At 45.5% G+C, this 27,243-nt stretch overlaps 1 protein-coding gene across 1 annotated transcript in view; it reads left to right on the forward strand.

Annotated features, from left to right (window-relative positions):
- Positions 1-27,243, forward strand: part of LOC139275554 (target of Nesh-SH3) — a 200,214-nt gene that overhangs the window by 128,414 nt on the left and 44,557 nt on the right. Inside the window, exons 11-12 of the mRNA XM_070892723.1 lie at positions 23,002-23,223; positions 25,301-25,409. Of these exons, the coding sequence (XP_070748824.1) occupies positions 23,002-23,223; positions 25,301-25,409 (331 nt within the window). The remainder of the gene's footprint in view (positions 1-23,001; positions 23,224-25,300; positions 25,410-27,243) is intronic.

The raw sequence follows: 27,243 nt of genomic DNA on the forward strand, positions 1-27,243 counted from the left end.
ACTTGGACGGGTGGAGTAATGGGAAGGACTGTTGTTTCTGCTCTGGGCTCTGGCTTTCAATCCAATGAAAGTTAATGGGATAAAACTCTCCTCTCTTTAGCATCATGTGAAAGAAAGTTGAGATCCAGTCTCCAGAGAGCGACAGGACTACAGCCCAATACTGCCCACAATCTCCCCAAACTGTATTAAGTTGACAAACTGACTCGGAGAAACCATAAGGATGGTTTGGTGTGTAAAACAGAACAACTCACACAGGTGCAGTTTGGGATTTAGGCGCATTATTTTGGAGAAAAGTAGCAGAAGCTTTATTTAACATCGGTTGTGCTATATTTGGCCTCGGAGAGTTTGATGTTGCCAAGTAAAGCTAAATTCTGCGAGTATACACCAGCAGTGAGATACCCTGCCTGCTGTCAGCACGCACTCAGAGATGTATCCCTGGGTGCCAGCATGGAAATTCAGAACCTTCACTGATGAGCACGAACATAAAAAATGAATGTGGATCTACTGAAAACAATCGTGACTTTAGAAAAAAAAGTGTGACTATCCAAGAACTGGCATTAAAAGCGATATTGTTGACCAAAAATTATCTTATTTTCAAATAATAAATGTAGAATAAATTGGGTTATAACTTTTCTAACAAGATTTGAATCTATAAAATCAATTCGTATAATCATAAAAGGGGGTGAAGTTGCCCCTTTTTATAACTCGGTTAGCGCCTTTGGGGCACGCTAACCGGGCGCAAAACAGTTTTTGCCCGGTGGAGGAGGGTGCTACCACCTCCCAGGAAATTACCCAGAGGGTTGCGGAAGCGCAGGCACAGCAGCACCGCGCCCCACGGTTAGCGCGCCAGGCCGCTAGGCACTGACATCATCAACGTGCGCAGAGATCCCTCACCACCCTGCGGCAACCCACTAACACCCCGCCGACCGTGAGGCTAGCGTGGGACGCTGTCAGTGGCAGCTTTGTGGGTCACAAAGCTGGAAGACATCCGCTCTCGGGGCGGTGATTAAAAAAGAGGGCGCGAATGCCCCGGGCCGCCATCTTTTATTGTTGGCTGACTCTCGGGTCGGCTCGACCATGGCAGCCCTAGCGTGGTCCGGGCTACCACCGTGCAGCAACAGCACTCCATCTTGGGCGCCAGGCTGCTGGCCTGGTCACACGCTACCCGTGTGGTTCGGTGGAGGCCATCAGAGGCCGAGCAGAGTGCGTTGCGGCCCTCCCCTTTAATTGAAGGGGAGGGGCATTGAAGCGCATCAGCACTGCACAGAGCCTCTGTGTAGCGCTGAACCTTTCACCCCAGTAGTGCCCCAGGATCCGCCCCCAAAGGAAGTGCAGCGTCGGAGATAGCGCACCGCGTCCTTTGCGGGGCGGTAAGCCCAATTCAGCAATGGGAGCGAGACTGGCACACCGGTTGCTAAAAGACCCAGTCCCGGAAGGTTACCGCCCCCAATCAGGATGCGGGGCAATTTCACCCCCAAAGATTATACCCAGAAAGAGACATTGGCCGGAATTTTAATTGTCCAACATGCTGGCAGCGGGGTAGCCCTGTGACTTGTAGGGAACCCGGACGTTTCAGCATCACATTTGTCAGTGGCTTTTTAACGCAGCCACTGCATTAGCATCTGACTTCCAAGTTTCCCTACCAATGAGCACGAGCAGGCGTGATGACGACACGCATGTGTCTATTTCACCTGAATTATTTAAAGTTGAAAGTTGAAGAATTGTCCAGGTAGGGGGAACAGAGGAAGCAACTGCGTTTATGGAATCCCAATGAGGCAAGGCTGCACCTCATGTAAAGGATGCCCCCCTAGAGTTGATGCTGAGTTCTGTAAGGGCCTGCAGAGAGATTCTCTTCACAAGCTGACGCCAGCACATCACTCCTCATATATACTTACCTTGCAGGTGCACCCATTCCTATTTGTCCAGGCACCTAAAGCTCCTCTTCAGCATTCCGACTGCTTGCTTGATGACAGTTCTCGTAGTCATGTGGCTTTAATTGTATCTCTCCTGGGCCTCGTTGTTTGGGCCCCTAACGGGTGCCATCAGCCACCTCTTCAGGGGGTAGCCCTTGTCTTTGTAGAACCAGCCGCTAACTCTGCTTCGCAGTTCGAAGAGCTCTAGGAGGGTGGACTGGCGCAGAATGAAAGCATCGCGGCAACTGCCTAGGAATTTTGCACAAACCTGCACGATGATCTTTTTGTGGTTGTTTGCGAGCTGAGCATCGATGGAGTGGAAGCCCTGGCGGTTGCTGAAGACTCCAGGTTGATTGAGGAGAGCCGTGATTGCTACATGTGCAATCGATGACTCCTTGGAGCTGTGGGAAACCAGCCAGAACCGCAAAGCCGAGCGCCCATCATTCTGATTGGCCTCATCGGTTGCAAAGTGCGTCGGTCATTTGAGGGAGGCATTTGTGGGCAGCAGATTGTGAGATTTTGCAGATATCTCCTGCAGATCCCTGGAAGGAGGCAGAGGAGAAGAAACTGAGGATGGTGGTGACTTTAACCACCACTGGCAAAGCATGCCCACCAGGTCCACTTGGCAGGAGATCTTCTTCCAGGAGGCTGCAAATGGCTGCGACCACCTGACGTGACACCCTGAGCCTCCTGAGGCACTGGTATTCTGACATGTGCAGGAAGCTGATCCACTGCCTAAACACCCTGTGTTGGGGGTATCGCTTCCTGCGAGCTATGCACCTGTGATCATTCCCCTCTCTCCTGTGGAGCGGCAGGTCAGTGCGGGGAAGGCTGCTGCTGCTTCTGCTGGTGCACCTCCTGCTGCTGTTGCTGCTGCTGCTCATCTTGGTTCTCATCTGTGGTCCAAGGTAAAGCTGCATGCATCACCCATGCTTGACAGATGGAAAGTGTGGATCAGACTCGCAAAAATCCAAGGTAGCAGAAATAACCTCTAAAGTAGTGGAAATCACCTGCAAAGTAGTGAAAGTACACTCTCCGAACAAGTGCAGTGAGCAAATGCCTTTCACTTGGGCAAGGAGGCAGGAGTGAGGTCTGAGTACTTGGATTGTTTGCCTGTCATTTGGTCAGCCCCATCAATTCGCACAGTCATCTTCCTTGCTCTCACTGGTGAGTTCCAGGAAGCCCTCAACCTATGCATTCCGAGTTGGAGCTCAGATCTGCAGTTAAATTGCCTCGTAACATCTTTAACCATGGAGGTTTCTCGCATGTAATTGAAAGCGCTGCATTTAAAAGCAGAAGTCGGCAGGTTCGAGCCAGCTTCCTGACCCAGTTTTGTTCCTTTTAACCGCTCGCCCACACCCAAACACACTTATTTTTTCGGTAAAAATTCCCCCATTGTATCTGTACCAGGGCTCGATCCTCAACTGGAGCCGTTTACTGAATTCTCATTTCCCTGCCCTTTCCCTATATTCCTTCATATTCTTTCTTTTCAAATACTTATCCAGGTCCCTTTAAAATGATGTTATAGCCTTTGCCTCAGTGGTTCACTTGAGGTAAAGTTTTCCTTTTTCTAATATCCCTCTGTGCAAGAAAAATCTTGTGATTCGTCCCTTCATTCTCCGAGTGGCAATCATCAATCTACTATGTTACTGACTCAGCAATCAGCTGAAACGATCTGTCACTGTTTATCCTCTCAAACTCTTTCAGAATTTTAAAATCTCTCTGATCTCTTAAATGTCTTCTTTCAAGTGAAAAAGCTTCAATTTTTAACACCACCTCGTGATTATAACCCATCATTCCTGGGATCACTCCATTTATCCATATCTACTGTACATTCTTCAAAAAAACAATTCAAATTAGTCAAGCAGGACATGCCATTTACAAATCCTTGCCGATTGTCACTCATTAGCTCACACCAAAGTGGTCACTAATATCATCTTGTATTATGAACTCTAAGTTTACCCACATCCAAGGTTAGTTTAACTCGTCTTTAATTTCCTGCCTTATCCAAGTTTGCAGATGACACTAAGCTGGGTGGCAGTGTGAGCTGTGAGGAGGATGCTAAGAGGCTGCACGGTGACTTGGACAGGTTAGGTGTATTGTGTTCCTACCACAGATGAGACTGCACACAGGGAGGTTAAAGTAACAGTGACCTCAGTCTTTATTAAGACACTCCAGAGTGAGGAACAGGCCATAGGGACCGGCTTATATACCCTGCTCCCAAGGGATGCTAAGATCCCTTGGGGCTTCAGGGGATGCGCTCCCTGGTGGCGGAACATGGGAGTGCATGCTTTACAGATACACAACATCACTCCCCCCAAAGTCAAAGTGAAAACTATTTACAAGGTGAGGCGGTCGGGAGTCTTTCTTTCCCTGATAGACCGCCTCGGTACAAATGTCTGTTCTGGTGTGTTGGTTGTGCCCTCGCTGGGCTGGCGTGTTGTTGGCCCTGCTGGGCTGCTGGGTGAGCCTGGCCTTGCTGGGCTGTTAGGCATGATGGGTTTAATTTCCTGGTCCGGGGTAGTTGATCCTTTGGGTGTGTGTTGTGGGCTTGAAAAAGGTAGTGTCTGCTGTGGGTTGTTCAGGGCAGTCTGTGAACCGCAGCCTCGTTTGGTCCAGGTGCTTTCTGCAAATCTGTCCATTGTCTAGTTTGACTACAAACACCCTACTCCCTTCTTTAGCTATCACCATGCCCGCGATCCACTTGGGACCATGTCCATAGTTTAGCACATACACCGGGTCATTCAGATCAATTTCCCGTGACACAGTGGCGCGACCATCGTTTACATTTTGTTGCTGCCGTCTGCTTTCTACCTGATCATGCAGGTTGGGGTGAACGAGCGAGAGTCTGGTTTTAAGTGTCCTTTTCATGAGTAGCTCAGCCGGGGGCACCCCTGTGAGCGAGTGGGGTCTTGTGCGGTAGCTGAGCAGTACTCGGGACAGGCGGGTTTGGAGTGAGCCTTCTGTGACTCGTTTGAGACTCTGTTTGATTGTTTGTACTGCCCGGTCTGCCTGCCCATTGGAGGCTGGTTTGAACGGGGCCGAGATGACATGTTTGATCCCATTGCGGGTATGAATTCTTCAAATTTGGCACTGGTGAAACATGGCCCGTTGTCACTGACCAGTATGTCAGGCAAGACGTGGGTGGCAAACATGGCCTTCAGGCTTTCAATGGTGGCGGTGGCGGGGCTTCCCAACATTATTTCACATTCAATCCATTTTGAAAAAGAATCCACCACCACCAGGAACATTTTACCGAGAAACGGACCCGCATAGTCGACATGGATCCTCGACCATGGTCTGGAGGGCCAGGACCACAAACTTAGTGGTGCCTCTCTGAGCGCGTTGCTCAACTGAGCACATACGCTGCATTGCCGTACACAGGACTCTTAAGTCAGAGTTCATACCGGGCCACCAAACGTGGGATCTGGCTATCGCTTTCATCATTACTATACCCGGGTGTGTGGTGTGGAGATCCGAGATGAACGTCTCCCTGCCCTTTTTGAGTAGCACTACGTGGTTACCCCACAACAGGCAGTCTGCCTGAATGGACAGCTCGTCTTTTCACCGCTGGAACGGCTTGATTGGCTCTTGCATTTCAATGGATGCTGGCCCAGCTCCCATGCAGTACACAGTTTTTCACTAGGGACACCAGAGGATCAAATGCTTCCATGACCATCAACAAGTCTGCGGGCTGTGCCACCATCAACAAGTTTGCAGGCTGCGCCATTTCCACCCCCGTGGTGGGCAATGGTAGCCGACTGAGAGCATCCGCACAGTTCTCGGTGCCTAGCCTGTGGTGGATGGTATAGTTATATGCTGATAGCGCGAGTGCCGACCTTTGTATGCGAGCTGAGGCATTAGTATTTATCCCCTTGATTTCAGCGAACAGGGATATGAGGGGCTTGTGATCGGTTTCCAGCTCAAATTTGAGGCCAAAGAAGGTACTGATGCATTTTCTTTACCCCTAACACACATGCTAATGCCTCTTTCTCAAACATGCGGTAGGCCCTCTTGGCCTTAGACAAGCTCCTGGAGGCATAGGCGACAAGTTGCAACTTCCCCGCAACGTTAGCTTGTTGTAATACACACCCGACTCCGTAAGACGACGCATCACATGCTAGCACAAGTCTTTTAAACGGGTTATACAATACAAGCAGCTTGTTGGAGCATAAAACGTTTCTGGCTTTCTCAAAAGCAATTACTTGTTTTTTTCCCCGCAGCCAGTTCTCACCTTTACGCAATAACACATGTAAGGGCTCTAAGAGGGTGCTTAACCCCGGTAGGAAGTTACCAAAATAGTTGAGGAGTACCAGGAACGACCGCAGCTCCGTGACGTTCTGTGGCCTGGGCGCGTTCCTGATAGCCTCTGCCTTGGTGTCTGTGGGCCGAATGCCTTCCGCCGCGATCTTTCTCCCCAAAAACTCCACTTCTGTTGCCATGAAGACGCATTTCGACCTCTTCAGCCGCAGCTCTACGCGATCCAGCCACTGGAGGACCTCCTCCAGGTTTTGTAGGTGCTCGACGGTGTCCTGACCCGTGACCAATATGTCGTCCTGAAAAACCACCGTGCATGGTACCGAATTGAGTAGGCTCTTCATGTTTCTCTGGAAGATCGCTGCAGCCGACCGAATTCCAAACGGGCATCTGTTGTAGATGAACAGTCCCTTGTGCGTGTTGATGCAGGTGAGGCCCTTCGAAGACTCCTCCAGCTCCTGCGTCATGTAGGCCGAAGTCAGGTCGAGCTTGGTGAACATCTTGCCTCTGGCCAGCGTCGTAAATAAGTCGCCTGCCTTAGGTAGCGGGTATTGGTCCTGTAGCGAGAAACGATTAATAGTTACTTTATAATTGCCGCTAATCCTGACAGTGCCATCACTTTTGAGTATTGGAACAATCGGGCTGGCCCACTCGCTGAATTCCACTGGGGAGATGATGCCCTCGCGTTGCAGCCTGTCCAGCGCGATTTGTTAAGAACCTGGGTACATGAGGCCTCATCGACATGTAATAGCGCTCGGATGTCATCCCAGTTCTAGCGGATTTTGCCCAGCCAGCTCCTTCCAAACAGTGTGAGGCCATCGCCCGGGACAATCCAGAGTGGCAGTTCGTGCTCCGTACCCTCCGTTCCACAGCTCTTGCAAACATACCCTTTGAAGCGACATTAATAGGCTGAATGGAAGCCTCCACAACGCCAACAAGGGGTGAATTGCTTTGCATTCATCCTTTGTTGGGGACTCTGAGTCATCTGGGTCACCTGAGGCCTGTTGGCAGTTGCAGACTCGTGATTTCTGCCCTGTACATTTCTGCTCGCAAACACAGTTCCAGTTAATTTATGAACATTGCTAACACTTGAGCGCTGAGAGATTTGTTTGGTGTTACCACTGGTGAACATAAATGCCTGTGCTACCGCAATGGCCCTGCTGAGGGTCGGTGTTTCTACAGACAAAAGTTTCTGTATGATGATCTCGTGGCCAATGTCCAGTACAAAAAAGTCTCTGAGCATTTGCACCAGGTAGCCATCAAACTCACATTGGCCTGCAAGTCGCCTTAGCTCGGCGACGTAGCTCGCCACTTCCTGACCTTCAGATCGCTGGCACGTGTAGAACCGATACCTCGCCATCAGTATGCTCTCCCGCGGGTTAAGATGCTCCCGAACCAGTGTACACAGCTCCTCATACGACTTATCTGTGGGTTTCACTGGAGCCAGAAGATTCTTCATGAGGCTGTAGGTCGGTGCCCTGCAGACCGTGAGGAGGACCGCTCTCCTTTTTGCAGCGCTTCCTTCTCCGTCCAGCTCATTGGCTACAAAGTACTGGCCTAGCCGTTCAACATAGGCTTCCCAGTTCTCACCCTCCAAGAACTTCTCCAGGATGCCCACAGTTTGCTGCATCTTTGCGTTGGATTCGTGTACTCGGCGCCAGTTCGTTGTGTAAGGAAGTAATAGTGACCTCAGTCTTTAATAAGACACTCCAGAGTGAGGAACAGGCCTTAGGTTCCGGCTTATAAACAGTGCTCCCAAGCGATGCTGGGATCCCTTGGGACTTCAGGGGATGCGCTCCCTGATGGCGGAACATGGGAGTGCATGCTTTACAGATACAGAACAAGGTGAGTGGGCAAATGCATGGCAGATGCAGTATAATGTAGATAAATGTGAGGTTATCCACTTTGGTGGCAAAAACAGGAAGGCAGAATATTATCTGAATGGTGACAGATTAGGAAAAGGGGAGGTGCAACGAGACCTGGGTGTCATGAAAGCAGACATGTAGGTACAGCAGGCGGTGAAGAAGGCAAATGGCATGTTGGCCTTCATAGCGAGAGGAATTGAGTATAGGAGCAGGGAGGTCTTACTGCAGTTGTACAGGGCCTTGGTGAGGCCACACCTGGAATATTGTGTACAGTTTTGGTCTCCTAATCTGAGGAAGGACATTCTTGCTATTGAGAGAGTGCAGCGAAGGTTCACCAGACTGATTCCCGGGATGGCAGGACTGACATATGAAGAAAGACTCGGCTTATATTCACTGGAATTTAGAAGAATGAGAAGGGATTTCATAGAAACATATAAAATTCTGATGGGATTGGACAGGTTAGATGCAGGAAGAATGTTTCCGATGTTGGGGAAGTCCAGAACCAGGGGTCACAGTCTAAGGATAAGGAGTAAGCCATTTAAGACTGAGATGAGGAGAAACTTCTTCACTCAGAGAATTGTGAACCTGTGCAATTCTCCACCACAGAAAGTTTTTGAGGCCAGTACGTTAGATATATTCAAAAGGAAGTTAGATGTGGCCCTTATGGCTAAAGGGATCAAAGGGTATGGAGAGAAAGCAGGAGTGAGGTACTGAAGTTGCATGATCAGCCATGATCATATTGAATGGTGGTGCAGGCTCGAAAGACTGAATGGCCTACTCCTGCACCTATTTTCTATGTTTCTATGTTCATCCCTTTCTCATTTCTTGATAAGACTGTAACATTTGCCACTCTACAATCCTGTGGCATAACTCATCTTTCTAAATCTTTTTTGGAAAATTATGATTACTGCCTTCATTACTTCTGTCCCAAGCTCCTTCAATATTCTAGTCTGTATACCAGCCTGGCCTGAGGATCAATTAGTGCACAAAGTCGCTGATTGTTTGCTTTTATTTTTCTATGAACTAGATTTTTTATTCATCCTTCAGTAATTCCCAGTATATAAGGTGGAAGGTAAGGAATCCATTGTTTTTAATTCATTCATTGGATGTGGGCGTCACTGGTAAGGCCAGCATTTACTACCCACCCCTTGAACCGCTGCAATCCGTGTGGTGAAGTGACTGTTAGGGAAGGAGTTCCAGGATTTCGACCCAGCGACCATGAAGGAATGGCAAAATATTTCCAAGTCAAGATGGTGTGTAACTTAGATGGGAACTTGGAGATAGTGCTGTTCCCATGCGCCTGCTGTTCTTGTTCTTCGGGTGGTAGCAGCACCAGGGGTACCTAAAAATGAGGTACCAACCTGGGGAAGCTGCAATACAGGACTACATGCATCCTAAACAGCAGAAGCAGCATGCTATAGACAGAGCTCAGCGATCCCACAACCAACGGACCAGATATTTAGTCCTGCCACATCCAGTCATGAATGGTGCTGGACAATTAAACAACTAACTGGAGGAGGAGGCTCCATGAATATTCCCATGCTGAATGATGGTGAAGCCCAGCACATGAGTGCAAAAGACAATGCTGAAGCATTTGCAACCATCTTCAGCCAGAAGTGCTGAGTGGATGATCCATATCGGCCTCCTCCTGAGGTCCCCACCATCACAGAAGCCAGTCTTCAGCCAATTCAATTCACTCCATGTGATATTAGGAAGCGGCTGAGCACACCGGTTATAGCAAAGGCTATGGGCCTGACAACATCCCGGCTGTTGTGCTGAAGACTTGTGCTCCAAAACTCGCCGCGCCTCTATCCAACAATAGAAAAATAGAAACATAGAAAATAGGTGCAGGAGCAGGCCATTCAGCCCTTCGAGCCTGCACCACCATTCGATATGATCATGGCTGATCATGCATCTTCAGTATCCCACTCCTGCCTTCTCTCTGTACCCCCTGATCCCTTTAGCCGTAAAGGCCACATCTAACTCCCTTTTGAATATATCCAACGAACTGGACTCAACAACTTTCTGTGGCAGAGAATTCCACAGGTTCATAATTCTCTGGGTGAAAATGTTTCTCCTCATCTCAGTCCTAGATGGCTTACCACTTATCCTTAGACTGTGACCCCTGGTTCTGGACTTTCCAAACATCGGGAACATTCTTCCTGCATCTAACCTGTCCAATCCCGTCAGAATTTTATATGCTTCTATGAGATGCCCTCTCATTCTTCTAAATTCCAGTGAATATAAGCCTAGTCGATCCAGTCTTTCTTCATATGTCAGTCCTGCCATCCCGGGAAGCACTCTGCTGAACCTTCGCTGCACTCCCTCAATAGCAAGAATGTCCTTCCTTAGATTAGGAGTCCAAAACTGCACACAATACTCCAGGTGTGGCCTCACCAAGGCCCTGCACAACTGCAGCAAGACCTCCCTGCTCCTATACTCAAATCCTCTCTCTATGAAGGCCAACATGCCATTTGCTTTCTTTACTGCCTGCTGTACCTGCATGCCTAATTTCAATGACTCGTTGCACCTCCCCTTTTACTAATCTGTCACCATTCAGATAATATTCTGCCTTCCTGTTTTTGCCACCAAAGTGGATAACCTCACACTTATCCACATTATACTGCATCTGCCATGCATTTGCCCACACACCTAACCTGTCCAAGTCACCCTGCAGCCTCTTAGCATCCTCCTCACAGCTTACACCACCACCCAGCTTAGTGTCATTTGCAAACTTGGAGATATTACATTCAATTCCTTCGTCCAAATCATTCAAATATATTGTAAATTGCTGGGGTCCCAGCACTGAACCTTGCAGTACCCCACTCTGAAAAGGACCCGTTTATTCCCACTCTTTGCTTCCTGTCTGCCAATCAGTTCTCTATCCACATCAATACATTATCCCCAATATCATGTGCCTTAATTTTGCATACTAATCTCTTGTGTGGGACCTTGTCAAAAGCCTTTTGAAAGTCCAAATACACCACATCCACTGGTCTCCCTTATCCACTCTACTAGTTACATCCTCAAAAAACTCTAGAAGATTTGTCAAGCATGATTTCCCTTTCATAAATCCATGCTGACTTGGACCGATCCTGTCACTGCTTCCCAAATGCGCTGCTATTACATCTTTAATAATTGATTTCAGCATTTTCCCCACTACCAATGTCAGGCTAACCAGTCTATAATTCCCTGTTTTCTCTCCCTCCTTTTTTAAAAAATGGGGTTACATTAGCTACCCTCCAATCCATAGGAACTGATCCAGAGTCCATGGAATGTTGGAAAATGACACCAACGCATCTACTATTTCTAAGGCCACTTCCTTAAGTACACTGAGATGCAGACTATCAGGCACTGGGGATTTATTGGCTTTCAATCCCATCAATTTCCCTAACACCATTTTCTGACTAACAAGGATTTCCCTCAGTTCCCCCTTCCCACTAGACCCTCGGTCCCCTCGTATTTTCGGGAGGTTATTCGTGTCTTCTTTAGTGAAGACAGAACCAAAGTATTTGTTCAATTGGTCTGCCATTTACTTGTTCCCCATTATGAATTCACCTGATTCTGACTGCAAAGGACCTACGTTTGTCTTCACTAATCTTTTTCCACACATATCTATAGAAGCTTTTGCAGTCAGTTTTAATGTTCGCTGCAAGCTTACTCTCATATTCTATTTTCCCCCTCCTAATTAAACCCTTAGTCCTCCTCTGCTGAATTCTAAATTTCTCCCAGTCCTCAGGTTTGCTGCTTTTTCTGGCCAATTTATAAGCCTCTTCCTTGGATTTAACACTTTCCCTAATTCCCCTTGTTCGCCACGTTTGAGCCACCTTCCCCGTTTTATTTTTTTTATGGAATGTGGAAAATTCCCTAGGAATGTCCTGTGCACAAAAGGCAGGATAAATGCAATCCATCCAATTATTGCCCCATCAGTCTACTCTCAAACATTAGCAAAGTTTTGAAAAATTTGAAAACTGCCCAGATATGGCCTGCCCACAAAAAGCAGGACAAATCCAATCCGGCCAATTACCGCCTACTCTCAACCATCAGTAAAGTGATGGAAAATGTTGTCAACAGTGCTATTAAGCAGCACTTACTCACCAATAACTTGCTCACCAATGCTCAGTTTGGGTTCCACCAGGACAACTCTCAAGAAAGACTGGATCAACTGGGCTTGTATTCACTGGAGTTCAGAAGAATGAGAGGGGACCTCATAGAAACATATAAAATTCTGACGGGGTTAGACAGGTTAGATGCAGGAAGAATGTTCCCAATGTTGGGGAAGTCCAGAACCAGGGGTCACAGTCTAAGGATAAGGGGTAAGCCATTTAGGACCGAGATGCGGAGGAACTTCTTCACCCAGAGAGTGGTGAACCTGTGGAATTCTCTACCACAGAAAGTTGTTGAGGCCAATTCACTAAATATATTCAAAAAGGAGTTAGATGAGGTCCTTACTGCTAGGGGGATCAAGGGGTATGGCGAGAAAGCAGGAATGGGGTACTGAAGTTGAATGTTCAGCCATGAACTCATTGAATGGCGGTGCAGGCTAGAAGGGCCGAATGGCCTACTCCTGCACCTATTTTCTATGTTTCTATGTTTCTATGTTTCCAGACCTCATTACAGCATTGGTCCAAACATGGACAAAAGAATTGAATTCTAGAGGTGAGGTGAGAGTGACTGCCTTTGACACTAAAGCAACATTTGACCGAGTGTGGCATTTATCATTCCAAGCCTACATGTTGTTCAGGTGTTGAGCATGGACTACTTCATTTTCTAAGGAGTTGCGAATGGAACTGAAAACTGCAATCATCAGCGCACATCCCCACTGCTCACCTTATGATGGAGGGAAGGTCATTGATGAAGCAGCAAAGATGGTTAGGCCTCGGACACTGCCCTCAGGAACTTCTGCAGCGATGTCCTGGGGCTAAGATGACTAACCTCCAACAACCACAACTATCTTTCTTTGTACTAGGTATGACTCCAGCCAGTGGAGAGTTTTCCCTCTGAATCCCATTGACTTCAGTTTTACTCGGGCTCTTTGATGCCACACTCAGTCAAAATGCTGCCTTTGATGCCAAGGGCAGTCACCCTTGCCTTACCTCTAGAATTCAGTTCTATTGTCCATGTTTGGAGTTCTGGAGCCGAGTGGTCCTGGCGTAACCCAAACTGAGCATCGGTGAGCAGGTTATTGGTGAGTAAGTGCCGTTTTCAAATTTTTCAAAGAATTTTATGAAGAAGTCAAGTTCTCATAATGGAAGTCAGATTCCAGAATTTGTGGTTTATGCACTGATGCCTCTAACATCTGCTTTATAATCCTGCCAGTCAGAGTGTTAGCATTCATCCGCTAATATCACCAAAAGTAATTTTGAGACAAAAAGAAATTGGCAGTGGTACAAAGCTAAGTTGAGGATATCCAAAATGAATATTAGAAGTAGGAGCAGAGTAGAAAACCAGATTGCAGACAGGAGCAAAAGGGCTCCAAGGAATTTGTTTTAGCTATGTAAGAAGTAGAGTATATAAGGCCAGGTAGTTCCTTTGAGGGATAAGTTGGGCAGAAATATTATCGAGAATCAGGAAATGACAGATGTTAAATGTATTCTTCACATCAGTCTTTAGAAATGAAGACAGTGGAAACAATCCAGATCCACTTATTTGGCTTGGAATCTATAACATATGTAAAGATCAATGAAGTATACGTTACAGAGAAACTCAAAGAATTAACTGACTGAAGGGCACCTGCATTGGATAAGATACACCCTAGACTCATCAAGAAATCAACCAGGAAATAGACGAGACTGGTTAATATTTCTAGAAGTTGCATGAGTTTAGGGACTACCTGAAAACTGAAGGATAACAAATCTTATCATAGAATCATAGAAATTTATAGCACGGAAGGAGGCCATTTCGGCCCATCGTGTTTGTGCCAGCCGACAAAGACCTATCCGGCCTAATCCCAATTTCCAGCTCTTGGTCCATAGCCTTGTAGGTTACGGCACTTCAAGTGCATATCCAAGTACTTTTTAAATGTGGTGAAGGTTTCTGCCTCTACCACCCTTTCAGGCAGTGAGTTCCAGATCCCCACCACCCTCTGGATGAAAACATTTCCCCTCAAATCCCCTCTAAACCTCCTACCAATTACTTTAAATCTATGCTCCTTGGTTGTTTACCCCTCTGCTAAGGGAAATAGGTCCTTCCTATGCACTATATCTAGGTCGCTCATAATTTTATACACCTCAATAAGGTCTCTCCTCAGCCTCCTCTATTCCAAAGAAAACAACCCCAGCCTATCCAATCTCTCCCCATTATCCTGGTAGAGTATTTGAAACAGGAGTACGGTAAACTTGTTTGTGAGCGTATTATAGAATATCGGCGGTATTCGTCTAAAGAGCAGCAACATCGGCTTGGAAGCAATGGGTCGCACCTCACAAATCTGCTGGAATTCTGTGAAAATCTATTATATTAAAGTAAATTAATACTCATGGAATGAATTAGTTAGCTGGATTAAAATTTAGCATAGCAACAGAATCCACAGGACTTGGTTCTGGATTTCCTGTTCATTATACTGTCCATTATGGAGGAATGTACTTCTACTTTGTTATATAGGCTAGATTGACATAAGATTTTCAGACACATCTGTGGCATGTTTTCAAATTTCTTTGTCTCACTTATGAAAGAATATAAAAAAGGATTCATCGTCCATGTGAATATTTCATTTGCCTGAAGGCTCAGAAGCTTACATTTTTTTTCTTTTTGCTGTAGTTTACACCAGAGAGGATTTGGTGGATTTTAGACCAACTGGAATGGAAGTGCGATGTTTGTATCCCAATTTTCCTAGGCCACATCCATTAACATAGATACATGTGCAAATTCTAAGGGCTGGATTTTCGGTGTTTTGCTGCCCCTGTTAGTGCCCTGGAGGGGCAGCAATGGCGGCGGATAGCACTTCTGGGCAGGCGGCAAGCTTCCAGCGCCCCGTGAAATTCAGTGCCAGTTTGGAGGGGGCGCGGAGCATTATCGCCTGGAAGTGGTGAGCCCCTGGTTACGACACTGGCTCGATTTTTGGCTGCCGCCCGACCCGTAGCACTCCATAGAGCGTACTGCTGGGAACGCATGTAAAGTTGACCTCGGGTAAGTGTAAGGGTTTTTTTGCGATTTATGTTGTGGTGGCATGGGTTATGTATTGGGAATATTTTTGGTGGGTTTTGTTGAGGTTTTTTCCTCGCAGGCCTGTCTTAGGGAGCTCCAAGGCTGACTGTTTAGCTCGGGATTTTTGCTTGCTCAGCCGGCCTAGTACCCTGAAAGAGCTGTGCAACGCCTCCCTTAGCGCTCCATTCCACACTCAGGGCCCAGCTGATGAATCTTGTGGCTGAGGACACAAACAATTTCTCAGCGCAAACTTTACCGCCCTGCCGCCATTACCGCCCCAAAATGACCAGAACCGAAAATCCAGCCCTAACAGAATTAAGGAGAAAAGTAGTGGATGCGAATGAAAGAAATGACAAAATTAATGGGTAGTGTCACTAAGGGGACAAAAATTCTGAAAAACATTGAAGAACCTCAAAAGACAATCAAACCCATTGGCCAAAGATGAAGGGTTAAGGGACTAAGAATAAACAGGGGCAATTGAGGGGAAAGGAAGTTCGAGGTACAGGCATGAATCTCCAGGCAAGACACAATGCAGCCCTGTATCTTACCCCTGTTTGATGGCTGCTGATGTGGAAAGGATGCTGCATGTGAGCTACTTGCAAAGAGAATTTTTCCTCTATGCCACTCCATAGCACTATCCCCACAAGTCAGTATTGCATTATGCCTGCTAGGAGGTACAGCCAGTGTTCAAGCCATAGCTGACCATTGCTGTCCATTTGATGCATGGGTAGTTGCAGGGGTCCATGCAGTATCAGAACATGATTGCATTTGTCTCTGTTGGACCATATCTTGAAAAGACAGTTTTCCATTATTGTTGGCAACTATATGTTCCGAGACATGCAGAAATAATTAGTGCCGTCTTGGCAGCTCCGGCCAATTACCCAAGGCTGGTCTTGATCACCCTGACATGCCTCCTTTCCAAGCAATAAATCATGCTACACCATGATTGAGGTGCTTGCAAAGAAAGAAAGAAGTTGTATTTATATAACACTTTTTCGCGACCTCGATAAACATAAGAAATAGGAGCAGGAGTAGGCCATTTGGCCCCTTGGGGCTGCACCGCCTTTCAATAAGATCTTGGTTGATCTGATCTTAGCCTCAGCTCCACTTCCCTGTCTGCTCCCCATAACTCTTGGCATGCTTATCATTCAAACATCTGTCTATCTGCACCTTAAATATATTCAATGACCCAGCCTCCACAGCTCTCTGGGGTAGAGAATTCCAAAGAGTGACGACCCTGTGAGAGAAGAAATACCTCCTCATCTCCGTTTTAGATGGGCGACCCCTTATTCTGAAACTATGCCCCTTAGTTCTAGATTCCCCCACAAGGGGAAACATCATCTCTGTATCTACCCTGTCAAGCCCCCTCAGGATCTTATACATTTCAATAAGATCGCCTCTCATTCTTCTAAACTCCAACTTGCTCAACCTTTCTTCATAAGACAACCCCTTCATCTCAGGAATCAACCTTGTGAACCTTCTCTGAACTGCCTCCAATGCAAGTATATCCCTCCTTAAATAAGGAGACTAAAACTGTACGCAGTACTCCAGGTGTGGTCTCACCAATGCCCTGTACAGTTGTAGCAGGACTTCCTACTTTTATACTCCATTCCCCTTGCAATAAAGATCAACATTCCATTTGCCTTTCTAATTATTGCTGTACCTGCAAGCTAACTTTTTGTGCTTCATGCACAAGGATCCCCAGATCCCTCTGTACCTCAGTATTTTGTAATCTCTCCCCATTTAAATAATAATTTGCGTTTTCATTTTTTTGAACCAAAGTGGATAACCTCACATTTTCCTACATTATACTACATTTGCCAATTTTTTGCCCACTCACTTAGCCTGTCTATATCCCTTTGCAGATTCTTTGTGTCCTGCTCACAACTTGCTTTCCCACCTATCTTTGTATCATCAGCAAATTTGGCCACATTACACTCGGTCTCTTCATCCAAGTCATTAATATAGATTGTAAATAGTTGAGGCCCCAGCACTGATCCCTATGGCACCCCACTAGTCACTGTTTGCCAACCTGAAAATGACACATTTGTCACAACTCTCTGTTTTCTGTTAGTTAGCCAATCCTTTATCCATGCTAATATATTACCCCCAACCCTGTGAGCTCTTATCTTGTGCAGTAACTTTTTATGTGGCACCTTATCGAATGCCTTCTGGAAATCTAAATACACGACATCCACAGGTTCCCCTTTATCCACCCTGCTCGTTACATCCTCAAAGAACTCCAGAAAATTTGTCAAACATGATTTCTCTTTCATAAAACCATGCTGACTCTGCTTGATTGAATTATGCTTTTCCAAATGTCCTGCTATTGCTTCCTTAATAATGGACTCCAGCATTTTCCCAACGACAGATGTTAGGCTAACTGATCTATAATTTCCTGCTTTTTGTCTGCCTCCTTTTTTAAATAGCGGCGTTACATTTGCGGTTTTCCAATCCGCTGGGACCGCCCCAAAATCCCGGCAATTTTGGTAGATTACAACCAATGCATCTATTATCTCTGCAGCCACTTCTTTTAAGACCCTAGGATGCAGGCCATCAGGTCCAGGGGACTTGTCCACCTTTAGTCCCATTAGTTTGCCTAGTACTTTTTCCTCTAGTGATAGTGATTGTTTTATACAAAAGATTTGTTCAAAGTCTCTGCCATTTCCCTTTTTCCCATTTATAATTCCCCAGTCTGATCCTCTAAGTGACCAAAACCGTTTTTTCCGATCTGTCAAGTTCTGGCTTGACAGATTGCACGCATCTCGGCAGCAAGGACATTTGCATGGGCAAGCTTGCGGTATTTGCCCATCTCTTGCCCAGCGAATGCCCTTAAAACTCTTGCGCCTGGTAAAAGCAGGCGCACCGCCTACTTTTACCAGCGTAAGGGTTTTAAAACATATAAAAATAAAATTTTAAAACACATTTTTCTGTTTAAAAACCCTGCCCACTAAGGTAAGTTTATTTTAAAGCCTAATTACAAAACTTTTTTAAAAATCGGAAAAATATGTATTTTTTCTAAAATTTCAATTAATTTTAATTATGTGAGGTGTGTTTTTTATTTTTTATATCATGTTTAGTGTTTTTTTTTCATTAATAGCAATGAGAACTCGTAGATACGGAGTTCTCATTGCTATTAATTGAATATTGTACCTGATTGGTTGAGCAGTCACACGTGACTGCACCTTCTGCATTGGAACCTCGAGGACGGGAGCGCGCTCCGCAGCGTGGGAAGATAAGGCCTCCCCACCGGAATCGAAGGCGCCTCCGGGACCACCAGGTAATTTCGTAAAAATTCTCCGGTCGGAGGCATTCATCCGAAAGAAGCCTCCAACCGGAACTTCAGGGTCAGACAAGACCATGGTAAAAGGAATATAATGTGGAGAAATGTGAAGTTATCCACTTTGGCAGGAAAAATAGAAAAGCAGAGTATTTTTTAAGTGGTGAGAGATTGGGAAATGTTGGTATTCAGGGGGACCTGGGTGTCCTTACATATGAATCACTGAAAGTTAACATGCAAGTACAGCAATAAAGAAAGCAAATGGCCTTTATTACAAGAGGATTTGAGTACGAGTAAAGACGTCTTATTGCAATTGTATAGGGCCTTGGTGAGACCGCACCTAGAGTATTGTGTATAGTTTTGGTCTCCTTACCTAAGGAAGGATATACTTGCCATTGAGGGAGTGCAATGAAGGTTAACCAGACTGATTCCTGGAATGGGGGGGGGGGGGGGGTTGTCCGATGAGGACAGATTGCGTCGTCTAGGCCTATATTCTCTAGAGTTTAAAAGAATGAGAGGTGATCTCAATGAAACACACAAACTTCTTACAAGGCTTGACAGGGTAGATGCAGGGAGGATGTTCCCTCTGGCTAGGGATGAGGAGAAACCTCTAAATTTAGAGGTTGGAATTCTCTATCCCAGAGGGCTGTGGAGTCTCAGTCGCTGAGTGTATTCAAGACAGAGATTGATAGATTTTTGAATATTAAGGGAATCAAGGGATATGGGGATAGTGCAGGAAAGTGGAGTTGAGGTAGAAGATCAACCATCATCTTATTGAATGGCAGAGAAGGCTCGAGGGGCCGAATGGCCTATCTTGCTCCTAATTGTTATGTTCTCATGTTACCAAGTAATAGTGGCAGGCAACTAGTGTATAGGAAATGGGAAAGACTTGAGGGATTCGGAGAAATTAAGTGGATGAGCTAAAATGGCAGATGATTTTTGATGTGGATAACTATAAAGCATATAATGATTTTGTCCTATTTTGCAGTAGGCCACTTGTTTGGGCAAAACCATCCCATATTCAGGTCCCTCCCTTTGCAAGAAAGAATGCGATGCAGTGCCATCCCCCCTCCTCCCCCATGGAAGACACCCAGTGGTCTGGCAGAACACAGTGGCCCGTCATTTTCTGCAATGGCGATATTGGTGATGGACAATATAAGTTAGACCGATGTGCTCTCCGATCCTCCAATGGCAAATTCACGTCACAAAATGCTGCAAAAATAATTAGAATACACTGCAACGGGCATAGTGGAGAATCAGGAGAGATGGATCGGAAGCAGCGGGGCAATCGCCAATGTTGATCAGCCTTTAGTATTTGTAAATTACAGAACATAGGAGAGTCTGAATGAAACTTTAAAAAAATCACAATCTTACATGTCTGTTTGTTATTATGACATTATTCCTCCAGCTGTAAATGAATCTTGCTATTGTGCCTGATATGCTTGACTGTAAAGGCTTCCACAGCTGTAGTCAACTGTAGAAAGCAGGAAGAGTAAGAAATGGCTGCAACCTAATCTTACTGGTTTTATGTCTTGAGTGTGGGAAAACATTAAAGTAAGTTGTGGCTTGACTGATGCTGCTTCCGTGACGTAAACTAAGTGGATGCCCTGTGGGAGCTGTGAGTAGGCACACCTCCCCATTAAACTGAAGACCTTTGCTCCGGGGATCCCCACAGTGATTCTGCCCAAATGTTCAGGTTTAGAGATGGGATGAGGTCGTCACAGCAAATAGCCAAAGAAATGTAAAGTGTAATGTAGCCAAGTTTGCTGATGATACAAAGATGGGCGGGAAAGCAAATTGTGAGGAGGACACAACAAATCTGCAAAAGGATATAGACAGGCTAAGTGAGACGGCAAAAATTTGGCAGCTGGAGTATAATGTGGGAAAATGTGAGGTTATCCACTTTCGCAGAAAAAATAGAAAAGCAAATTATAATTTAAATGGAGAAAAAGTGCTGCAGTACAGAGGGATCTGGGGCTCCTTGCGCATGAAACACAAAAAGTTAGTATGCCGGTACAGCAAGTAATCAGGAAGGCAAATGGAATGTTGGCCTTTATTGCAAGGGGGATAGAGTATAAAAGCAGTGAAGTCCTGTTACAACTGTACAGGGTATTGGTGAGACCACAGAGTTTTGGTCTCTGTATTTAAGGAAGGATATACTTGCATTGGAGGCTGCTCAGAGAAGGTTCACTAGGTTGATTCCGGAGATGAGGGGGTTGACTTATGAGGATAGGTTGGGCCTCTACACATTAGAGTTCAGAAGAATGAGAGGTGATCTTATCGAAACATATAAGATAACGAGGGGGCTCGACAAGGTGGATGCAGAGAGGATATTTCCATTCATAGGGGAAACTAAATCTAGGGGACATAGTCTCAGAATAACAGGCTTCCCATTTAAAACTGAGATGAGGAGGAATTTCTTCTCTCAGAGGGTTGTAAATCTATGGAATGCTCTGCCCCAGAGCTGTGGTGGCTGGGTTATTGAATATATTTAAGGCAGAGATGGACAGATTTTTGAATGATAAGGGAGTGAAAGGTTATGGGGAGCGGGCAGGGAAGTGGAGCTGAGTCCATGATCAGATCAGCCATGATCTTATTGAATAGCGGAGCCAATGGCCTACTCCTGCTCCTATTTCTTGTGTTCTTATGTAAGCAATCCAGTCAGCAGCATTTTTAAAACTCACCCTGACCCTGTAAAGAAACACATCACTTCAATCATGATCCCCAATGTCAATAACTTGTTCCTTTCGCAAATGTTTTTATTGCCTTGTAAACCGTTAAAGTTGCACAATATAAACTTTCCCTGCATTCTAACTAGTCAGTTTCGTACGTCTTCTGGAATCTGAGGATGTGTGTGCCTGTAATTTTTAACACGAAATTGAAAATATCAACTTGAACTGCTGATGGATCCTTCGCACTGCTGCCAGACCACCAGGGTCGTTCTGGTTCAGTCTAAGTGGCGGCAGAGTTCAAATCAACCTTAATGTGGCAAAATGGACATCGCCATTTGTGACACAAGGGGTGGAGGTATGAAAATTTAATTCTCATTATTTTGGCAAGGTTCATCGTGGAACCCTGCAGAAAGTCCAGGAAATGTTGGTGTGGCGTAAGTAATGGCTCGAGTCACTCACACCATAATTTCCTGGAAATAGTAAGGACGTGCGTCGTAGAAGCACCATTACCGCGGCTCAAGTTCTCAGCAAATTCCTGCTCAATGAGTAAGCAAAGCTTAACTCCGCATGGACACAAGGGCTTTACCATCAGAAGGGTGTTAGCACCAAGATTTCAGTGAGGAGGGGCCCAACTAAAAATGTTTTTTTAAGCAAAACAAACTAGTAAAAGTAGCTAAAATAACACAATCAATCAAAACTAAGCAGTAAAATTGATTGAAATCAGAACAAAAACTTCAAATGGTGCCACCAGTCACGAAAGGCCTCCAGTAAGCTGATAGAAACCACATGTTGGTGTTCAGGACTTGCCTGGGCACAAAATATGGCTCAAAAGGTCGGCAAATAAGTCAAAGGAATTCTGCGTGGACCCTGGACCAGTGGATGGCAGATATGGCCATGCCCAAGAGCATATTCACCAGGAAGTCTTCCAAAGGATTTGTCCTGCACACTTGTGACCAAAAATAAACAAGGTCAGTGACACATTTAGAATATTGTTTGCATCTTTTTGGCAATCTTCAATCGAAAAAAAAATCGCCCGTTTTGTGCTTTTGCCCAAGATCATTTTCACCACCGTAGAGGCTAGGAAAACTCAGGAAAAGTCGAAGAAATAAAAAGGTTTAGAGGGAATATTTTACAGTGCATAAAATTCTGCAAGTGGTGGATAAGACAGACATAGGCCGGGTAGTGAACTCGTATTGTGATCAGCGATCTCGAGATCAAGTGACGTTCGCGATGAGAAATTTTGCTCACAGAGCAGTAAGTGTGTGTTGACGCTCCAAACAAAAATTGTTAATGCTTTGATCATCTTTTTAGCAATGAAGATTATAATATAAGATTGATATTGTGGTTTAGATATTGTGGTTTAGATCAATTACCTTTGGAAGTTCGGGAAACATTTCATAGAGGTTTATGTTCTCACAAGTGTTACAGTTGTTCAAACACCTCCTTCAGATGGCTGGGTGAGTGGGATTGAATTGTACATGGTCCTTGGGAAAAATACACTCGATGAGCTGAATGGCTTTTTCATCAAAGGTACAGGGGGTATTACATATTTAGTGTTCTTAAATGGAAGGGATTATTTTGCACATACAAAGAATATGTAAGAGGCAGCACTTGAATTTTCTTACTCTAGACTCTGAATAACATGGTTAAGAGAGATAGTGAAATTTTATTCTTGTGCATGGGGTGAGAAATCGGGAGGACAATGTGTGTTAATTAGAGTGCGTTATGTTTTCTAACCAATTGTTTAACCAACAAGAAGAACCATGTTTCAATAATATAGTGCACAGATATAGTCATTAAATTGGCAAGAATATTGTATTTGATAGAGATTGCTGACTGGTTATTATCCTCTTGCTCTTTTCCTTTCTAAGGTTCTTATGTGAAATACATGACAAAGGCAAACATTCCAAACCCAAACGTGCCCTGCTCCGTTACTGAATCATTGAAACATTTTCCTGAAGAAAACGTTACAAATGCAAAAGCCCTATCTGCTCCTCGATACGGACCTTCAAACCTGACCCTTGTGACTGTTGAAGGCTGTCCTACCTTTGTTATAGTAGACTGGGAGAAGAATGAAAATGACTCGGCTAGTGGTAATAGTTTCACTTCTAATATTCTCTCCACTTTTGCTTCTTTCTGTCCAGAATATATTCTTTACTGTTCTGACCGGTTATAATTCTTGCTGTACTGATGCAGTAATATATTCTATTTGTTATTTTCTGAGCTTTGTCAAGTAAACAGTGCAGGGAAATGTTTTGAATACACGCTGCTGGCAGAGAACCTGTCCCGCCACCATTGCATATCAGAAAATTACTCCTGATTTTGCTAAAAAGGTCTCAGACGTAAAAGGAAGGAAGAGATTATTCGGTGTTGATTTGTCTGGGACACTTTTGCCCTGGCGCTGCACATGTTGCTGAAGTATGTTGCTCCTGCCGGGCTCTTTCCTTCATGGGCAAAGGTCATGAACATGAGCCCCTTAATGCTTTATTCAGTATTAGTGCTCACTTTACTATTAGATGGTCATAGGTTTGGTCACTTCTTTTCAAATATATCTCGGTGGAGCCTTTTATAGAAACAGAGCCTCCTGCTTCAAAAGAAGACGAACAGTGTTCAGGGTAGTCCTCCAAAAGACCCCAGGCTAAATTCAGATCACAAAGATTATTTGGGCAATCCTAGCTCATCCATCCAAAAATAAATTAAATCCCCCTCCCCGCTAGCACCTCAAGGGGGCGTTGACGGGGTGTGAAAGTGTTTTTGCCCAGTTGGGGGGCAGGTACTACTAGCTCCCACAAAATTGCATGGGAGTTAGCTGCTGCGCGGATCCAGTAGCACCGCATCCCGCTGGTAGCGCCCCAGGCCACTGCGCCTCCAACGACAACGTCATCACCTGGGCAGCAACCCCTTTCCGCCCCGCGGCGGAAGTTGGACAGCGCCCTCTGAGGGCGCCATGGGCAATGCCCGCACCAGCCTCGCGGGTTACAAACCGGCACGCACACCCATCGTGGGGCAAAACCTAAAGGGGAGGTGTGCTGCGCCTGCAATTTCTTTCCCCCAATTACCGGTGCTTTCACGGGGTCCGGGCCGCGATCGTGCAGCTCGGCACTCCGTTTCGGTGTCAGGCTGCGGCCACGGCACCTTTCATCCCCGGTGGCCCAGTAGAGGCCATCAAAAGGCCTGCAGAGCTCACAGCATCCCTCCCCTTAACGGAAGGTGAGGGGCATTGCAAAGCATCAGTGCTATGCAGAGAGGCCGCATAGCGCTCCGCGATGCGCCCGGATAGAGCCCCCACTCCGGCCCCAGAAGGAAGTGGAGCGCGTGACATTTCGTTCCACTTCCTGTGAGGGGCGGCAACCCCAATTCCGAGATGCTGCCGCCCCCAACCGGGACGATAGGAAATTTTGACCCCTCTATTTCTTAAATGGTTTCAGAGCTTTTAGGTGCAAAATTCTGAGAGGCCTGCTCTACTGGCAGCAGAGTGGGCCAAACATCTGTTGATGTCAGACAACCTATCACCCATCTCAAATTGCGTAGACGGGATAATTGGCATGGTTAGGGCATGTGGCTCGCTCCTGTAAGGGCGCATTGGAAGAAGATCAATTCGCTTTGTCTGTGCAAGGTCCGGGGCCTCAATGGAATTCATACCAGCTCCCAACTAGCAACAGTTTAATTGAGTCATTATCAGGGCAAACTGGGCGGAATACCCAGGAATTCCTCCAGACAGGCACCCTTGACATGGGAGGCAGATCACTAACCTGAGTAAACGGGGTAGAATTCCGGGGAATTGAATTTGTCCCAAATTCTGTACCCATCACACAATGCTACCTGGTTGTGCTGATTGGAGATTCAGGCCATTTGTCTCCAAAGTCTACCCAGATATCCATTTGCTGTGTTAATCACTCTTTGTGCGAAGAAGAACTTATTGGAACCAAGAATTAGTCTTTGATGCAGTCATGAGCATCTCTTGACCTGAATTATTTTACCATCCCAACTGAAAGATACTTTTAGGGGAGAAAATATACATCAGGAAATAGTAAAATGTGCTATTAAATTTACCTAGACTTTGATAATCTTTCTTCTTAGTCTTCCTCACTTATGGCATAAAATGTTTATATTGTTTGTCATTGTGCGTCATATTCTCTATTGAGATGTGTTTACATGTTTGTCTTTCAGAGTATGAAGTTGTATCAAAAATGATCGGACCAAACAACAAAACAGAAAAACTTATTACTGTTACCAATCAAACACATACTGCTGTGGAAAACCTCAAACCAAACACAAGGTGAAAAAGTATATTTCATTCGTCACAATTATATGCAATGCATTACGTTCTGTTCCATTGTGCGGAGTTTTGAGAACATCACTAACAGCTCAGCTACAAAAGCCAAATATGCGGATGCTGGAAATCTGAAATAAAAACAAAAAGTGCTAGAAATATTCAGCAGATCAGGCAGCATCTGCAGAGAGAGAAACAGAGTTAACATTTCATCAGAAATGCAAGTGTAAAGGCAGGGAAAAATGGGGAGAGGAGGAAAGAACAAAAGAGAAGGTCTGTGATAGGGTTGAAGAGAGGAGAGATTAAATGCCAAAATGGTGCAAAGCAAAAGGAGATGGTAATGGGACATGTGAATAAATAAAAGTTGGGTCTAGAGGAGGCATAAATAAGAAATAGGAGCAGGAGTGGGCCATTTGATCCCTCGAGCCTGCTCCACCATTTAATAAGATCATAGCTGATCTGATCATGGACTCAGCTCCACTGAGGGAATAGCAGAATCATCAGCAACAGCTACTGTCCAAAAGAGGGGGGGGGGGGGCAGAGGTTATGATCTGAAATTGTTGAACTCAGTGTTGAGTCCACAAGATACTAAAGGGTAAATTCAGAAGTTTTCAGAGGTGAGCCACATTCAAAGGGAGCGCAGACAGGAGAGACAACTCTCTTCAAGTGTAGCTGCCTGCAGTGGTGAATTTACCCTCATTACAAACTAAGGGAAAGCCAACTCTAAAACAGTCAGTTATAGAAGTCTTTCATATGAGTGTAATATAACTTGTGCTTCAGAACTAGCCATGTCTCTAGCCAAGCTTTTCCAGTACAGTTACAACACTGACATCTACCCGACAATGTGGAAAACTGCCCAGGTATGCCCTGTCCACAAAAAGCAGGACACATCCAATCCAGCCAATTACTGCCCATTCAGTCTATTCTCAATCATCAGCAAAGTGATGGAAGCTGTAGTCAACAGTACTATCAAGCAGCACTTACTCACCAATAATGTACTCACCGATGCCCAATTTGGGTTCTGCCAGAACCACTCAGCTCCAGACCTCGTTACAGCCTTGGTCCAAACATGGATAAAAGAGCTGAATTCCAGAGATGAGGAGAGTGTGACTTCCATTGACATCAAGGCAGCATTTGACTGAGTGTAGCATCAAGGAGCCCTAGTAAAATTGAAATTAATGGGAATCAGGGGGAAAACTCTCCACTGTTTGGAGTCATACCTAGCACAAAGGAAGATGGTTATGGTTATTGGAGGTCAATCATCACAGCCTCAGGACATCGCTGCCAGAGTTCCTCAGGGCAGTGTCCTAGGCCCAACCATCTTCAGCTGCTTCATCAATGACCTTCCCTCCATCATAAGCTGATGACTGCACCACCTAGAAGGACAAGGGCAGTAGTCGCATGGGATCATCATTACCTGCAAGTTCCCCTCCAAGTCACACACCATCCTGACTTGGAAGTATATTGCCGTTCCTTCATCGTCGCTGGGACAAAATCCTGGAATTCTCTCCCTGACAGCACCGTGGGAGTACCTTCACCACATGGACTGCAGCGGTTCAAGAAGGCGGCTCACCACCACCTTCTCAAGGGCAATTAGGGATGGGCAATAAATGTTGGCCTTGCTAATGACGCCCATATCCTGGAACAAATTTAAAAAGAACTGGTAGGACAATAATAGCCAGGAAATGTTCCACATTTAAAATGTAAGATTATTGCTGTGTTTTATTGATTTGTTTTAGCTGTTACATTATCTGCAGTGACTGGGTAGTATGTGTTACTAATAATAATAAATAAATATAGGATCTTTTTCTTTGTCTGTATTAACTCTGGCTACCCCTCT

Source organism: Pristiophorus japonicus, chromosome 11 (assembly GCF_044704955.1).
Source record: "Pristiophorus japonicus isolate sPriJap1 chromosome 11, sPriJap1.hap1, whole genome shotgun sequence".
NCBI lineage: Eukaryota > Metazoa > Chordata > Chondrichthyes > Pristiophoridae > Pristiophorus > Pristiophorus japonicus.